Source organism: Poecilia reticulata, chromosome 21 (genome assembly GCF_904066995.2).
Source record: "Poecilia reticulata chromosome 21, P_reticulata-male-v2, whole genome shotgun sequence".
NCBI lineage: Eukaryota > Metazoa > Chordata > Actinopteri > Cyprinodontiformes > Poeciliidae > Poecilia > Poecilia reticulata.
In genome coordinates this window covers 16,759,922-16,778,331 of record NC_088850.1, presented here as the reverse complement: position 1 = coordinate 16,778,331, position 18,410 = coordinate 16,759,922, and the positions used below count along the sequence as shown (strand labels likewise).

The window sequence follows — 18,410 nt, the reverse complement described above, 5'->3', positions numbered from 1 at the left end:
GAACTGACGGTCTGATGGGACACTCAACCACCCTACTTCTAATCTGTCCAACCGTGACATCTGCCGCTCTCCTGAGCAGATGAGAGGCTTAATAGTAGGGCTGTTGTAAAAGAATATTTTAGTAATCGAGTACTCTATAGAATATTTTTACGATTAATCGAGTAATCAGATCTCTCTCTCGCTCCAAAACCCTGATGACGCGGTTCCAAGTGCAGAAAAGCTGTCATATTCCAAGCATCGCCGCACACAATTTAACATTTATTTACTTATTTGTCCCCCAAAATCTCAAAAAAAGCCGGACAATTCAGTGTCATGCTGCTAGCGCTTAGCAACAACTCATAGGCTAAGCGCGGCGCATTCTTGTGGCGCCACCCACCATAAATAATGAACAGTAAAACATAATTTATCGAAGTTTTAAGGTAGATAAATTTTCCTCGATGATTTAATAACAGAGGTACTCGAATCATTGGACAAATCATTTCAGCCCTAATTAATAGTAAAGTAGTAGGGCATAAGATAGAGGTCAGGCATAAGTTATAAAAAGCATTTCCAAAGCTTTTGGAATCCATCATGTTGATTCTTACTGAAGATGTCGGCGGGAACTTTTGATCCTGCTCTTAATTTTCCTTAATTATTTTAACTGGCTAAAACGGGGCGTGTGATAAATTTGAGCATTATCCAGCTTGACATTTCCAAGAGTTTTAGCAAACATTGTTCAAAGAGAACATACATCATTTGCAAGCCTGCCTCCGTTTTGCCCCTCAGGTCGTGCGGGATACAAGCATTGCTATCAGGAAGTCCTCCAGGTGGTGAAGGGGATTATTCATCAGCCGCACGAGCTCGAAGACAGCAACGTGTTCTACGCGTTCTCCTATTACTTTGACAGAGCTGTGGATGCGGGCCTTATCAGTAAGTGTGTGCACACACACTTTCCTGTCCACACCTTACATAATTATACAGTGCCTGCATGCGAGACAGAGGCTGAAAAATGTGAGTCATCTGCTCCTGTATCAGGGGATTTGATGAGCCATAGTTGTGCGGTTATTATAGAAATTGTCGTCCCGCTGCCAGTCTGCACTGAAAGGCCATCAGCTCTGTTATTAGGACTATATAAATGTGCGCGTAGATGAGATGTTGTAATTACTGTTTTGGCATTTTAAATAAATAATGATCCCCTCCTTGTCCCTCTCTTCCCATCGCAGATAATGTCCAAGGAGGAACGGTGCGGGTCAGAGACTTCAAGAAGAGAGCGAAAGAGGGTGAGACCGGTTGAGGAATACATCATTACGATGACAGATCTGCTGCTCCCTGCACTTGACACACAGCGCGCATCTCAATGGACCCTGAGTGGTTTCTATCTGAAATGCTGCCCTCATCTGTCAGCAGAATACAAATGAGTGATTATCCAAGCTAACGGAGATGATGTTTCTTGTCTCCTGCTCAGCGTGCAATAAGATGACCGAGTACCCGGCTGTCAGTCCTTTCCTGTGCATGGACCTGACCTACATCACTTGTCTGCTGAAGGATGGATTTGGCTTCAAGGACGGCACCGTCCTGCAGGTTAGGGAGCAACGTGAGCCTTGTTTTATGACCCAACAGTCTCTTTTAGGCTGGTGAAGCATTGTGAATTTAGTTGGTGTTTTAGTTGAGCATAGTTTAGATTTGGGTGTAAAACAAATCCAACCAGACCTGTTCAGGGCCCAATCCAACTAATTAACTTGAATTATTGATCAGAGCCTGAAAATAAGCCAGACATATTTTTATTTAGCTTTTACCGCTTTTGTTTTTAGGCTATAATTTTAGCAAGCAGTTTAACTTCTCCCGTTTTTAGCTTTTGTTTAACATCCAGCTCCATTTTGTTGCTTGTTGTAACCGCAGGGTGAGTCGAGCGCAAATCTTCTGGGATGTGTGATTGATGAGAGCAGAACAGGGCGGGGCTGTGCTTGTTACTGTCTAATGAGCTTCTGCAACTTTATTTATTATAATGTAAAGAAATAGATTAACACGATTTTATATTGTGCATTCTTGTCTAGGTTTCTGCAAACTTAATAAACATGCTGCAGAAGCCTGAAGCCAACCCAACCATCAAGCAAATTTAATTTTGTCCCTACTCGGCTCAGGATTTAAATTTAAACTCCAATTCAATACCGTGATTTTGCATAAATTAAGCATTTCTTTCATTGCATTAGTTCAAATACAGTTTCCTTTCTTTACCTCAAAAAATGCTCAAACCGTTATTCTTTGTATTCTAAATGCAGATATTTTAGTGACTCGATTATTTTCTCCCCTTCTAGTTAACCAAGAAAGTGAAGAATGTCGAGGCTAGCTGGGCGCTAGGTGCCATGTTGGACCATTTTCACAACCTGAAGATCCACTAAGGAGCAGCAATGAACAGAGGTCGATTTATATGGTGCTCGTCTTCAAACTGATTCAGTTTTTACCGCCTTTTCTAACCAGCTGCTGCGATAGAAATAACGTTGACTAAATTCAAACACTCGGGTGTCAATATATTCTGCTGTAAATCTGCATTAGCAAGAGCGGGTGAAGCATTGGATGCTAAGTGGAGGCTGTCAGCTGGAACTGGACACAACTACTTTAGCTTCATATTGATGTTTACTCCAGGGGGCTTTGGCTGTTTGTGCAAAACATGATTGTTTTTATTTTAAAAAGTTACATTTTTATCATAAAAATGGTACGAGTGTGTTACAATGCAAGTGTGACCGTCGGGGCAGCCACTGAGGTTAGCGAGTAATCATTTTCACATCTGCAAGCGTTACTGCATTTCCTCCGTCGTAGTTTTATAACTGTTTCCAACCCGTTTCAGCATTTCTTTGGGAGCATTTGCTTTTAGAAATCATGAGGGGAAAAAAATGTGGCTCACACACACACCACCATGTCACACGTGTCAAAATAAAACTGTTTGCTAATTACAAATATCTACAAGCGTTAAAGACTGATTCATTTTTTTTATACAAAACGCCATGTCTATGTTTATCCCACTGAGCCTGTCAGTCCAACGCTGCTGAAATAGACTAAAGCAGAGCAACCACATCGTCTCCGTAAGCGTGGCCCTCCGTTGTCATGGTCACCAGCTCATGCGGCTGAGCAAGGACTACCACTGAGTCTGCAGATCCTGCAATGAAAGAAACAAGAAAAAAAGCAAAGCTAAACAAGATGGAAAACATTTGAGTAGCACTAACAATTCCACATCAGTCAAGTAATCTTTGAACCAATCACCACCTCATAGTTATGGATCAACTGTTGTGTAAAAGTATTCACTCCCCTATTTCACATTTTACCTCCATATTGTATCAACATAGATACAAAAAAACTACTTGTGGCTGTGGACCACTTGGCTGCTTGATCATTAGATGCACTAGATTTTCTTAAAGGGTAGCGTTCATCTTTGTGACAAAAGCATGCCACACTTTTGAGATTTATAAATCCATCCTTTTCCTTCCCCTTCTCAATTTATACACCACTTTACCACTTCACATTTCCAATAAAATTGGAAGTGTGAAGTGTACAAAAATGAATACTTTCTCAAAATGTAGAAAAAATTGACAATTTGTTTGACTCATGAAAAGATGACAATTTCTCACCACTTTTTTACCCAACAATGAATCTTGTTTTTACACAAACCCCCCCCTAAGATTTTAAAACATTTACATCGTTTACATCAGGTGGTTAAAAATTACATGAAATGAAACCAGGAATGCCACAAAGAATGCCTGCTGATCAAATTAAAGGTCATAGAAGCCTTTAAATCTGGGCTGCTAAAAAGGAGCGGGCATGACTAAGACTCCCCGTTGACAACACGCTGGTAACAAGTTGACTCAGCATCTCTGACAGCAACAGGACATTTATGATCTAACTCCAAATAAGCGTTTGGTGCATTAACGGTAACGCTGTCGGACGTGTTGACTGTAATTCCTCCCACTGTGTGTGTTTTCTCCCTCATGTTTTAATGCCTACCTGGTGATCTCAGCATCGCATGATGAAGATTCATGGGCTCCACAGCTGTTGTCATGGTGACCAAACCACCTCCATTCTCACCATCTGCCTCCAGCAGGCTGCTTTGTGTTAGAGCCTCTCCTGTGGAGAGCAAGACAGGCAGTAAAAAAAAAGAAAAGAAAAAAATAAGAAAAACAAACTTTACTTTACACAAACTATTCAGATTCTTAAACGAATCGTTCTTCAAAGTGAGTCAGTCGTAAGTTCTTAGTAAGCGTTTAGAAACGAACTTGCTCCTCACTGTCGTTCCGAGTTAGCCTCTCCATGTTGTTTAGAGCCGGGGGAAAGTCGGTTTAATAATTCATCCGGTAATTGTGTTATGTAGAACGGAGAGACTACCCGTCTGTTGTGTAACCGCGTCTTCCCTGGCTCGGCTCTTACAAACGACCAGCCTCTTTGGGGAGGGTGACCCGAATAAATCTGTTGTTTATAATTAGAGCTTTGGCAGCGTTTCCTGTGGTGATTCAGCCGCGACGCTCCCCCCCCCCGCTGCCACCGAGCGAATATGACAGGCGAGAGGATGCGCTGTCTGCTGTCATTGTTTCTGTCTAAACATGAATTTCCAGCGTCTTGTGCGATTGGTCTGAAAATGCGAAGAGCTCACTGTGGGACGCTTTGATCCTGAAGAGGTGGTGAAAATGATGCCAGGAACAGAATTTCCTGATCTGTGACGGCTGACGCTTGAGAAACGGTAGATTCATGAAAACACGATACACGTGTCAGCAATTTGTAAAGTCAAAGCGGAGGGAACACACACAGACTGGAAGACTGGAGGAGTGCGATTCAGGTATTTTCAGAGTCTGGGTAAATATGGAGAGAGGAAACATTTATTTCCAGTCTATTTCCTCTCCTGTTACAAGGTTTCTGTAACTTTCACCAACTCAAATTGAGCTGTTTTAGACTGTTATGAATGTATTACAACAGAAACGTACAGAAGAAAACTGCATATTTTTTAGATGCTCTCTGCAGTATAGAGATTTTTCCACAGAGCTCACTTAGCCTCATATGGGTTGGCGACAGAAGAGAGCCAATGGTGAAGATGAACTGCCCATGATGGATGCAAAAAACCTGGCTAGCTAGGGTTTACACACGTTAGCAGCTAGCATAGAACGTAATGAAGATGACTGTAAGCGACTCAAACTTCTGCCTGACAAAAAGGTCCCACGAGAAAAAAGATAAAACCACACAGAAGATACAAGATTTACTTAAGAGGATTAGGACCGCAGGGGAAAAATATTTAAATCTGACTTTTTCCTCAGAATTTTGACTTCTGAAATAAAAGTCAAAATTCGGAGAAAAAAAGTCTGACTTTTTTTTTTTCAGCAGTCCTAATCCGTTTGCATACAGATTAAATAGTCTTGCCAGGACAAAAGACTTAAGTCCTGTAATTGATGTAATTAGAGCCAAATTAAGAGATTTTAAGGTTTTAATTTTAGATGCACAAATTTACAACTTCGTAAGGATGTGCTGGATTACCTAAATATTGCATCTATCAACTTATTTGTTCTTCCCTTCATTGAATACACTATTTTATTGGCCAAAGTATTTAGCTTCATTATTCTTGTAAAAACTTAAAGACATTGTAGAAACCATAAAAAAGGGTGTTTAAATAAAGCAGTTGGAGATTTAAAGACACGTTTCTAAATAACAGTGTCGTTTTTGTGATTTACAAAACGAGGTAAAAGTCCTTAAATCAAACGCCGTTCCTCACTTTAAGCTTGAATTAATGCCGTCTTGGAGCAGGTAGTATGAGCTGCTTGGAGCGACACAGTCGAGCCATTAGCATATCCACCTATTGCACTGAGTGGGTGGATGTGTGTGTGTGTACCATGTGTGAAATGCAGACCTGTTTCTCTGCCGTCAGCAGCCAGCTCCTCCTCCCCGTGCCTCTTCCTCATGTGAACGTTTCTGCTGCCGGACTGAGAGAAAGTCTTCCCACAGATCCCACACACGTGAGGCTTCTCACCTGGGAGGCAGGGAGGCGTTTCAAAGTGATGCCATCTCTCTCTTTGCCTCATGCGAAACATCTGAAGGATTACACGGAGAAACAACTGCGGCCTCGCTCACCCGAGTGTACGAGCATGTGTTTCCGTAGACTGGAGTACTCGGCGAAGGACCGCCCGCAGCCATCTGCCTCGCACAGAAAAGGCTTCTCACCTGAAAGAAAGAAACGACAACAAAAATACCACATCTGTGAACACTGGAAACCTAATTAAAGTTTCTAGAATTAATTTAAACTAACACATTAACAAGTGTCACTCAGTGCAAGCAAATATTCAGAATAACAGCAGACCAACACCGCTAACGAGACAAATCGCCGTTTCTGATAAACGTTATTTCTACATGGTAAATAATTAGCTTGTTGGTGTAGCGGGGTAACAGAAAACGAACGGGTCCGACACTCGTGGCACGCAAGCAGCTGATTCCGTGTAATTAAATCATTAATTAAAAGGGACGTGTTAGTAATAACGTTCAATCCAATCACTGAGGTCATTTGTTCTGTAAATGCTGCTTGTTGTGCATTCCTCTTCGGAAATCGGAAGAAAATGAGCAGAGAACAGCATAGCCTGGTTAGCACGTAAAGAGGGAAACATGAGAGAGGAGAAAATGATCTCAAAACCAAAAGAGAAAGCTGCCATTTAAACAAATGGTGAAAAAGTAAAAAAAAAAGAAAAAAGAAAAAGACATATCTGGTAAAATTACATTTATATGTGTTTTGGTCTTTCAGCCACATAAACTCTCAGTTTAATATCACTAAAAACATTTATAAAAGATGGAAATTTGGGGTCCAGTTTGTGACAAAAGATACGCCACGATTTAACACGACTCCCAATCGACCCTATCTTGTGTTTTCATAACTTTATATTCCAATACGCTATTTAAAAGTAGTTCAACCAAAGGAACCTCCTGGCACTACGTTTAATTCTCAATAGGAAGTTGTGTTCCTTTTTTTAAGCAATCTGATTGGTTGACATAGGTTTTAGCTTTGTGCTACACTGCCCCCTATAGGTTTGGCATGTTTAAAACAACGTCCAGAGGCAGATTTGAGAAAATAGGCATACATAGCAGTATTTTCTAATGCGGTGCAGCCGTGTGATCACTGTAAAAAGCTAGGAAAAAAATCAGATGTGCTGAAGTGAATAGCAAGAAACCAAACTTGTTTTTTCTGGGTCCAGCCAGAAAATTGACGCCTATAGGAATGCTCCTTTTACTACGGTAATGGATCTTTTGATCATATTCCAGTCATTTTTGCCTCATTTCGAAGAGAAAATGCTTATGAGAAGGATGCTTCATAAAACGGTGACCCCTAGCACACCCCTGAGAAAGCAGCATCTTGGAACTTTATTTGCTGCATGTGGTCTGTTAACTAATCACTAGAAGACTCAGACTATAAAACTGACCATCAAAGATCTAAATGTCACCCTGAATTAAGTGCAGCAGTGAAACGGAGGCATCAGCACTGCTGACTCTTCAAATCTGCAGCTTAATTGCGCCAAGAAAGCATTCCACCAGTAAATGACCTCAGCCGGTTATTGCCTGCAGCGTCTTTGAACTTATTAAGGCGTCCATCTCCCCGCCTGCCCACCTGTGTGAATGCGCCTGTGGTTCTTTAAGTTTCCAGCGGTGGTGAACTTCTTGCCACAGTTCTTCTCCTTGCAGATGAAGGGCTTCTCGCCGTTGTGAGTCCTCATGTGAACCTGCAACCTCTGCAGCACGTAGAAACTCTTCCCGCAGCCTTCGGCGCTGCACTGGAACATCCGGTCGTTCCTGGACAATAAGCAGAAACGCAAGGAACACACACGTTCAACTTAGAATACAGAAACAATTTCCTGTCCAGCTTAGATCCAACATAAACAACTTTCAGAGTGTGACTGATGCCTGTAAACTCAGACAAATTTGCAGCATAAAGGAATATTGACCTAAAAATGTAGGCGTTTCCACAGCGCTAACACTGATTAGCTAATTCTATCTGCAGAAATCTTACAGAAACTGACACAAATCTCTCATCTGCAGCTACTGCTTTAAAAAGTTTAAGAAATGAGAAGTTAAGGGCACAATAAAGACCAGTTTATGCAACTTTTTCTTTTAATTATTTGTTTTGAACTACTTATTCGAGTTTTGCATTATGTCAGTTACAAATCTGGATTTTTTTTAATGGCAAAATATCAACATTTAACCCTCCCTGCTGTTAAACATCTCAGAAAAAATTACGACCGTATCTAATAAAACAGTGAGATTTATGTTGCTCTTATTTTGAAATATAACCGGAAGTTCTGGTAGGAAATGCGAAGGGAAAACCTACGAACACGGCGCTAATGTCTGACATCTTTGTACTTCTTCAGTTCGTCATTCTCTATTGCAAAGTAAAGATTCTCAGTGAGATAGAGGTCAGGAATTTGACTAGGGCGTTTCAATACACAAATATGCATTGTCCTAAAATGTTCCATTATTAAAGCTTTGGCTAGATATGTAGTCATTAGCCTCCGAAACAAATTTTCAGTAGTAGTAAGTGGAACATCAATCAACATTTTTAATGTGCATTTGCTTGACTGACAAAAAGTAATGCTTATTGCTTGTTTCCTAAATACATTATGTCTTTACGATGCAAAGAACTAAACTACAAAAATAAACCTGACTTCGCTCCGGTTCAGTCTCGACAATGGCGGTGTTAACACTTGCTTCCCGCATTTCCTGCGTCTTGCTAGCAGTGGACGCCCCAGCAGTCCTTATGAACCTGTCCTATTCAGAAGCGTAGAAACTTCTAAATAAAATAAAACTATACAAGTCTGGAGTCCGGTAATGCTTGCACTTCAACACAACACACACACACAAAAAAGTGTTAAACAAGTCACGTGACGTGCTCCAGCTCCCAGAAAGCTAACTACGTTGCACTGTAGCTAGCTTTCCTGCTTTCCCAGCTTACTATTCGCTCCTCCTCTGTTTTGACGTTACCTGTGCGTTTTGAGGTGATACTTGAGGTGAGCCCGCCAGGTGAACGTCCTGCCGCAGCCCTCGAACGAGCAGCGCAGGACCTGCTTGGAGAGGGGGCGTCCGGGCCGAGGCGGCAGCTCCCGCTTGTCTTCCCCGTCGTCGATCAAGCCGTGCGTGTGGTGGTCACCTAGGCAACCGGGGGAAAGGGGAACGAGTGAGCGGGGCCGCGCAGTAATCAAGCCACGAGAGCGAGGTGGCTGGCCTCTGGAGCCCCGACTCTATAAAATCACCAGCCACCGACTGCGACCCGCTGAACAGCTGCAGGGAAAAGAAAACAATTCAGAGCTGAATGCAATCACTCCCTTTTAGCCGGACCGGGCGCCCCGCTTCGAGCGGCTCTAAAAGACCACGTTTTTTTGTGTTTTTTTTTTTTTTACTTTTCAGGCAGTGACGAGCTGATGGGAACTTGTCTAATGTAATGCAAGTTAGTGGGAGGGCGTCAATTACAGCAGCTTGAATCCAGCAATTTTAGTTCCACACTGCACGGAAAAGCGCCGCACATCACCATATGGTATGGTGCTGCTAAAGAAAAAAAATAAATAAATAATATATATAAATGTGATGAAAAAGTTTGAGATTTTTCTCCCTCGTTTCAGAAGGTACAGCTTGTATATAGATTCATTAAGCAGAGTGAAATACTCTGGACATTTATTTTGTGCAGTTTTGATTATTATGGCTTTTGGATAATGCAGCGTTTCTGAAAACAAGATTAGTAAAGATCAATAAAATGGGCACTTTAAACAGAAACTTCAGGTTTCTGGGCTCCTTTTGCATGAATTACTGCAGTAATGCACCGGTTGCTTTATTAGCTGCATTCAGGTCCACTTCTCCCCAGACACGTGGAGAGGGGGGGTGGGGCCCTTTTGCTTCCTGCCCCCAAGTGCCCTTTTGGTCAAATAATTTTTTTGATTTATTATTTCCTAAGCCCTCTTCTGACACGTAATAATATGTACTAAAATTATTTTGTTTTTCGTTTTTTACAACATAAGCCCTCCGGTCACCTTGTTACCTTTGACCTTTTGCCCGTGACGCATGACGCAGTTGCCTCTCGCATAGTGAGATAAGGCGGCTAACTGGAGCTCAATGTAGCGAACGTTCCAGATTACAGAACAGTTTTTGGTGAATTAAAACAAAAAACAAAAAAAAAAACGTTTTTGGTGAATAAAGTGGAGTAGACTTGCTACTTGTCAGATGACGGAAAACATTGAACGTTGTATCGTTTCTGCTTCAGCACAGAGTAGCGGTTTAAGCAGAGAGGTAATGAAATACAACAGACACTTACAGGCCTCTGCGTCTGCCTTTCTCTGATGAACTACTGAGCGGGAGGAGACAGCCAGGTGAGGAAAAACTGTTCTTATCTATCAATTCAGTATTTTTATCATACAGACATTAGGCTGTTGTTGTTGTGCTATTTGCTAGCTGCTAGAAAAGCAAGATAACTAAAAAGCTTCTTCCCTGCATCGTTAAAGCTCTTTGTTTTATAGATTACAGTCCACTAAAAGGTTGCATTGTGCCCTTGTTAATATTTTTAATAGTGTAATTCTGTAAAGACAAAATATGTCTGGTGGTCTAGCTCTGATTTAAATCTTGCTAAATTGCGGGTTTGAATATTGCAATACTTTCCTATAACAAAATAGACCTGCAGAAAGAAAGTACTAATAAAACTTTCTGTAACATTTCAATGTGAGGCACTGAATTTGGGGTTTTCATTATCATCCACAATCATGAAAATGATGAGATGACATGTCACTCATGTATTTTTGACAAGAGTGACAAAAATAGTTTCTTTTGTACACAATACTGAGTTCTACTTATCTGTACACGCAATGAAAAACTGAGTTGGCTCTAAATAAATTGAGTTTGAAAATCCCCCACTAAAGGTTAAAAAAATAATTTCCTGCTCATTTTTTATCTGGAAGTTGCTGTTTAGCTTCAAAGTCTAGGATTAATTATACTATTTATTCCCATTTTAAAACACAAGTATGACAAAGACATGCATCGCTCTGCTCTATGTTTCATGTGCAAATGATCAGAAACAGCATTTAAGAAAAAGCAACATCCAAGGTTGAAAATGTGGGAGAGGGGAATAAAAAAATAAATAAAAAAAACCCTGCAGGAGAGAGGGGACGAAAACTTCCTAATACGTTACGTTTCCGCCACAACCTCCAGCCACAGACTGACTCAGGAGGTGTTCAGAGATCAGACATGTAGCTGGGAGTCATAATGCCCCGAAATGTCACGGGTAAACTCTCTCAACGGCGGCCTGCGGAGGCAGCCGAGGACGGCATGTGATGAAGTGCTGACTTGTGGTGTGAGTCAATAGGTTGCAACGGCACTGCGTGCTGCAAGACTTGAAGGTCTGTTTCAAATCAAAGCAGAGGCTTCACAGCAAGAGGAGATGAATGCGCAGACTGATGCGGCCATAAATAATAGATAATGCGCAGAAAAACGCTTAGGATTGGATTCAGACGGGAGAAAGAGACTGTGTAAACAGTTTGATAGCAGCAGTGACACCGCGCTGGAACGCTGGCGTGTATTTTGACGATTTTATGGGCTTCATAAATTCTGGGAGAGACGCCCGTTCATCACGCTTCTCGCTTTTAGCAGGAGTTAAAGGCGGACAGCTCATTTCTGACGTTTATTAGCTGCTTAGCAAATGATTTTTATTTTTTATACTAATATCTGTCTTTTTGTGACCAGATGTTAAAACATTTATCAGATGCAACATGATGATGAGACTTTTTTTTCTTTTTTTTTTTACCCCTCACAGATTTCATTTTCCGGTTTTTCAGATTTGAACGTGAAAGTGTGACTAGCATACCGTCACCACCATGTTTCACCGACACCCTTTTTCTGAAATGAATCCAAAAGATTTTTTTTTTTTTTTTAACTGAATATTTTCCCAAAAGTCTTTCAGGAGCATCCGAATGTTTTATTGGCGAGTGACTTACTGGAGTCCATTTCAGTCAGGAAGTCACTGCAACATCTGTGTGGACCTTATCACAATCGAAGCTTCTTTCTCGTATATTACTTATCACGTGCCATGCATTCATGCTCTGCGTATCGCTAACACTTTTAGACGGTGGACAGAGGAAATGTCCAGAATGTTCCCACCTAATGTGTATTTTTAGCAGCCGAGACAGTGATGGGAACATTGTGTAACAGTAAAGAGTCAGAAAACTGGGCGCCAATCATAATTACGTACAGTTGAAACCAAATTAAGAGACGCCCACACATTTTTTTTTTTCCTCACTTTCAAAAGTTTAAAAATTTGGACCAAATTCTCTTGTTTTAGAACCATTAGAATTGCTGAAATTGTTTATGTTTGCTAAATGCTAGGAAATATAGCACAGACATTTTTTATTTTATTTTTATTTTTTTTTTACTTTTTTTCAATTTACAATAATGTGATGGAACTGGGTCAGGTTTGGATTGACTCACTCCCCCACATGCCTTTTCAGACCTTCCTGCGACTTCGCCATAGCATTCAGATCAGAGCTTCCTAATGGCCACATCAAAACATGTGACTGTTTGTCCTTCAGCCACTTTGTAACCACTTTGGCTGGATGCTTATAAGGTTATTGGCCATTTGGACCAATCTGTGTCCAAAATTTTGACTTCCTGGCTGATGTCTTTAGACGTTGCTTCAATCTTTCCACGCTCTTTCCTCATGATGTCTTTTTCTTTTTCATAAGAAATGCACCAGTTCCTCCTGAGGAAAAACAACCCCACAACACCTCCATGCTTCAGAGTTAGGATGGTTTTCCTCAAAATGTATCAAAGGTCTTTACAGTCAAACAGTTCCACTTTAGTTTCATCTGACCACAGGACAAGTCTAAAAAAAAAAAAAAAACGAACATCTTCGTCCCTGTGAGAATTTGCAAACTGCAATCTGCCTTTTAATGTTTCTTCCTGGCGAATTGGCCTTTCAGTTCATGACTTTTCACTGTGGATGATAACATTTTCCTACCAGCTTCAGCCAGCATCTACATGAGGTATATAAAAATTGAGAGACTTAAATAAGGTTAAATATGTTAATATGGTTCTAAAACTAATATAAAAGTCAAATCACGCATGATCGTCTCCATACTTTTTTAGGGCTCAGACCTCGACAGAGTTTAAGCGTCTGTTTTATCCCCGCTTCGTTTTCACGACTCCCTTGTAAAAAAGTCTTTTTCTCCGAGCCAAGAGTTAAAAGCCGTGAACGCACCCTGACGACTGTGTGGTCGGCGCCGAGTTGATTAGATGGATGAGCAGCGGAGCCCCACCGTATACGCAGCTGCCGAGCTGACTATCAATGCCTGGAAACGCTGCGGTATTTACGAGTCCGCGGGATACTTGCTGTCAAACTGACAGAAGCATAGAGAGAGAGAGAGACTAATTCGGTCTGATTTGGTGCCTTTGTGATGGCAAAGTGTTGAGCTCAGTTTTAGTCACTGCTGATTACGCAACAATTTCATCTCCCTGACCTCGTTTCCTGCTTGGTCTTAGAAGCTGGCAGCAACGCGGGGCAGCTTCTTGTTTTTGTTTTCATTCCCTTATAATCACCAACGGGACCGAAAATCGCTTTAGCGACGGCTCCACCGCCTCACCGTTGCTGACGCCCGCTGCTCTGGCGTCCTGGCTGGCCTTGGCGTCTCGTGCGAGCTGCGCCCGCGTCGCCGCAATCAGGCTGTCGTGCGCCAGCTCCTGAACCCTCAGGTACCACGGGGCGCTGCCGTCCATCCCGTAGTCTCCCGACGAGACGCCCTCGTCTTCGTCGTCCACGCCGCCGTCGGCGGCAAAGATCAGCGACTCGGAGGAGGCTGTGATGCCTGAAGTGAGAGGAGAATAAAAATTAAAAAAACACAAAACAGAGTTTGGTATCCTTCTAGGTCAGAGCTCTACATTAAAATCAGAACACATACACACAAGTGAAGAAACTCTACCGCGACGGGCTAATGAACTTAAAGAGATCTTCTTTCTTTCTCGCCAAATTCCTTCTTTTTTTTTTTTAAGCGTAAAATGTGTCACCTCGTTTCTTTGCTGCGCTGAGAACATGAAGAACAGAAACAAGCTCAGATTGGAGCCTCTTCAGTGAAACTTATTTATGCTGGATGTGGACCGCAGCCAAGGATTCCTTTCATTATGTATTCTCTTGTTCATTTTTAATTACCTGTTTGAGCCTCAGATGATAAATTCACAGTCAGCCTCAGAACTGAACTTTCCCGGGGTTTTTTTTCCTTCGCTAAAAGTCCACAGATGCAGCAGCTGGGAGTCGACCAGGAAACGTTACGAGTAAATAACTAATTAACTGGTCAGTGCAGTGAGCGATGCTCTGGGCGTTTCTACCTTTGGCGAGGTTCAGCAGGACGTAGGAGGTGCTGTCGGGTTGCTGCAGGTCGTGCAGCATAGCGGGGGGGCTCTGCGGCGCCGGAGGCTGAGCGTGGGACTGGACCACCAGCGGGCTTTGCTGCGGCACACCGCCGAACTCTGGCAGCGTGGAAGAACTGTCCGGCTCGTGGCTCAGGCCTCCATCTGGGAAACGGTTTAACAACAAATAAAAGCGATGTGGATTAAAAATAAAATCAGACTCAATTTTAAATCACTTTTTTTTTCCTTAAAAATAAAACTATAAATGACAGCGAATGTGTTCAAAAACTAGATTTTATTCCAACCATCTCATCTTTGAGTTAACCTGAATTCAAAGAATAAGACAAGCCAAATCTTACTCTGTGCTATGGAAATTGAAGCAATGCATTTGTGAAAAAGACAAAAAAAATCATTATATACCACCTAGCTTCTAGTACTTGAATGAAATATTCCCAGTTTCAAAGAGTGGAGACGGAAACTGAGTGGAAACAAAACGAGCGCCGCCATCGTTCTTTAAACGTTCAATTAAAAACGAATGTTTCAAACAAAGCTTGCAGGCTCCTTCTGAACAGAAACACCAGCTAAATAACCAGCTAATGTCAGCTTGTTCTACTCGTGTTACAACATAAAGGGATGAACTTCATAAAGGGATAATATTATGTACAAAAGTAAATATAGTGGCATTAGAAAATCACACACAAAGGTTCTAAAAAGTTGGTTTGAACAGATTTCAGTTTTCTGTCCATCACTGATCTTTGAAAACCCTGATTCTGATTTTGGTTGATGCCATTTTTTTTGTCTGAAAAGTTGCTAAATAAAGTGACAGTTTGCTAATTTGCCAAGTTGGCAGTAGTGGGGTGACGACTGTTAGCTGCTCTCTCTCACAGCAGAACAAAAAGGGACAGTGGCTGATTTTCCACTTCCTTAATTGAAAATAAGGAAGTGACGAGTGAAACCTTTGCAATTAAACTCTTCTTATTCTTGCTAAGCTGCTTAGCAAAAATAAAATCCCACTGCTCAAAATACCAGTGGACACTGTAGAGAAATCACCAAATGCTGGGATTAGCTCCAAGTCTTTGCCATCAGCCAATACCAGAGTTAATGATGATTTGTCACGCAGCCCTAGCTGAGTTTACTTCCCGTCAGGAGAAACATGCTGACAAAACTAAAAGATTAAATCTACAACACGTCCGATCATTCTGAGCTAGACTTCAGAGCGCACAGATTTGCTTTTTTTCCAAGCATTTTTTTTTTTCATCTGGGATGTAAAAAAAAAAAAGAAGAAGAAATTAGTCAATAATTCCTGGTGACCATCTGTTCCAAATATGGAGTTCTCTAGAAGATGTTGCCTGTCTTATTTAATTACAGTCTCTGTTTGTAGCTTTACTTTGGGTGGCTTTAAAATAATACGACCACCTCTGGGACGAGGCTGCCAACACATTTAAGAGCCAGCTTCATAAAAAAAGACAGATGCATAAAACTATCAGAGCCAAGACGATTTTACCTCTCTGAGCTTATAATTATAGTATAGATAATTGTATTTTAACTACGTTAATCATAAATGTTTGATTATTCTCGGCTGTAAAACCATAAGAATGTCAGGTTTTAATAATACTACTACTTTAATGTTATAAAGGTTCAAGAATGCAAACTATTAATGTGGCGTTCGGGGGTTTAAACCAAATTAGGAATCTCTGAATACATCCCGGCCCGATTCTGCGCTTCTCTCTCTCCAACAGCTCATTAGACCAAGCAGAGTCAGAAGAAGCCGATGTGAATAATTGGGCGTAAGCAATGCAGCACTGCTGCAGGGACGTGGTGAAACGAGGAGATCCACAAGCAGACCAACCACGACTGCAGCTTCCTACTAGAGAAAAACAAGCCTTTTTTTTTCTCTCTGATTCACTAAAACAGATACAACAAAAAAGCTGCGTGTTTGAGCAGATTTACCTTCTTCCTCTTGCACAGTCAGACCCGCGTCACTACTGCAGAGCGGCCTCACCGCACCTGCTTCGTTTGCTGCAGTCGAGGATAATTCTCTAAAGCGTGCTGGTGGTTTTTAAAGCGTCGACAGAAACAATTACTTTTCTAAAAGCCAGCAGCAGAACGATTTGAAGTTCCACAAAAAAACAAAGTTGCAGAGCAGCTGCTCTGTTGAAGTTTAACAGAAAAGTGGGAGGAAATGAGTTTGTTATGATGCTAGAGATTTACTGGATTTGCCTCACTCAACCGAGTCAAAGTGGCTGGATTCCCCTCTAAAAGTGTGAGATTTAAAAACTACATTTAAGTTAAAAAGTGTTTCCTAGTTGAAATTTGTGATTTAACTCTGGTTATATGATTGGGTTTTTTTGTACCAGTGCAAACTGAACATACAGTTGAAATAGCAGATAAAAATATTCAGTTACTATTTAGAAAACTTGCTGAATTATTTTTGCATTTATTTTAAACAGATACAAAAATCTATTTCAAGCGTAAAGTGTGACATTTTAGTGCTTAGTATGTTTACACCTGTTTTGGTTATCAAGAGGAGAAAAAAAAATTACTACCAATTACTAACACAACAAAAACAAATAAGGATAAATAAGTTACATTATTTCATAAATAATATTGTTGAATGTGAAGACCTCAGAACAACTGTTATGAGAATTATGAAATTAAATTTATATGCTTTTAGTCGTAACTAGAGAAAACAGTTCTCCACCTTCATTTAACATTATTATGCAGTGATTATAATCATTAAAAAAAAGAACATCTGAACAATTAAAAAATAAAGTAAATAAAAATAGAAACGGGCATATGCCAGATAAAGCTTTACGGGTGCATCTCTGTGTATTTGCTAAAACATTTAGTCTATTTCAGCTCTGGTTTTTTTTCCCAATACAAAGAATATGTTTGACATGAGTGTCAGAATGATAGAAACATGTGAGTGCTTTTATTAGTCCCTTTTTTTGTGCATTATGATCTATTTTAGAGTAAGAAAAAAAAAGGTAAGTATTAATGGGGAAACAAAACAAACCAACACAACCGGGTTAAAATCTATGTTTCTAAATGTGGGGTAGCATTAATAGAGTATTTCATTGACAACAGCAGTTAAACTTTGCAGCATTCTAATTCCCCTTTAAGTGTAAACAAGATGTCCGACAATGAAGCAACACTGTGAACCAACCTGTGAGCTCCAGAGGAGAGCACAGGGAGCTCTCAGCCGGGGCCAGCAGAGGCAGGCAGGAGTGTTTGGACTCCGAGTCCTCCAGACTCTGCACCAATGGGATGGAGGCATTCTGGACAAACTGCACCAGCAGCTGACAAGACAAAAACAAACATCACCATCATGATGATAGTACAATAATGTCAACCTGTAAGCTTGGCTGTTACAGTTTGACGTACTTCTTCCAACACTCCCTTCAGTCTGTGTAAATGACAAAGCTAGCTTCTACCCACCTCTGGTTTAGAGTCCAGCTCATCAGAAAGCATGAGTCAGCCTGTGTGAAGCTCTCAGCTGTTTAATACAAATACAACAGGAACCAATCAGCCGACATAGTGACTGTAAGCATGAGATCAGCTCAGATGGAGGAACAGAGCGAAGCTTGATTCTTACCGTGAAAGGGTGAGACTTCCTGTGGGTCAGCAGCTGTAGGTCATCTCTGAGTCAGACTCATCCCACGACCAGCAACAACAAACAGCTTCATACACTCAACGTTTTAAATTAACAGCAAAACTGGTGGCGAGAGGAAGCCACGGCGGTGTTTAATGAAAACCGCGCTGGATAAAACTGACAGGTTACCTTGTTAGCTTGGCTAGCAGGAGAAAACTAGCTACCCGGGGCTAAGTTTTCCAAAAAACAGCTACCTTTCCCTGTGAAACATGGCCACCGACTGACTGTGTGTCTGCTTAACTATTTTAACTCTTCAATGCCAGAAAGCTACCTGCTCCTCATAGCGATAGCGCTGCAACTGCGACACAACCAAATAGCTTAAGAATGTTCTCAAAACAGAAAGCTTTGATCTACGGAGGCTCCAGAGGTACAATGTTCCAGATCATCCGCGCAAAACTCT

General features: G+C 41.2%; 2 protein-coding genes across 4 annotated transcripts in view; one reads left to right on the top strand and one right to left on the bottom strand.

The window, feature by feature from the left end:
* The window catches only part of entpd5b (ectonucleoside triphosphate diphosphohydrolase 5b), a 29,371-nt gene extending 26,435 nt beyond the window's left edge, over positions 1-2,936 (top strand). For all 3 annotated transcript variants that reach the window (XM_081602578.1, XM_008398366.3, XM_081602577.1), the window contains exons 11-14: positions 766-909; positions 1,203-1,259; positions 1,445-1,560; positions 2,295-2,936. In XM_081602578.1, coding sequence (XP_081458704.1) covers positions 766-909; positions 1,203-1,259; positions 1,445-1,560; positions 2,295-2,378 — 401 coding nt within the window. In that variant the 3' untranslated portion in view covers positions 2,379-2,936. The remainder of the gene's footprint in view (positions 1-765; positions 910-1,202; positions 1,260-1,444; positions 1,561-2,294) is intronic.
* znf410 (zinc finger protein 410) lies at positions 2,634-18,401 on the bottom strand. Its single transcript, XM_008398368.3, has 11 exons — positions 17,954-18,401; positions 17,797-17,854; positions 17,525-17,657; positions 14,338-14,523; positions 13,599-13,820; positions 8,968-9,133; positions 7,601-7,782; positions 6,082-6,171; positions 5,861-5,980; positions 3,976-4,095; positions 2,634-3,133 (listed from the first exon to the last, which is right to left on the bottom strand). The coding sequence occupies exons 2-11, from the start codon at positions 17,827-17,829 to the stop codon at positions 3,033-3,035; spliced, it is 1,353 nt and encodes a 450-aa protein (XP_008396590.2). The 5' UTR covers positions 17,830-17,854; positions 17,954-18,401; the 3' UTR covers positions 2,634-3,032.
* Positions 18,402-18,410: the final 9 nt, after the last annotated feature.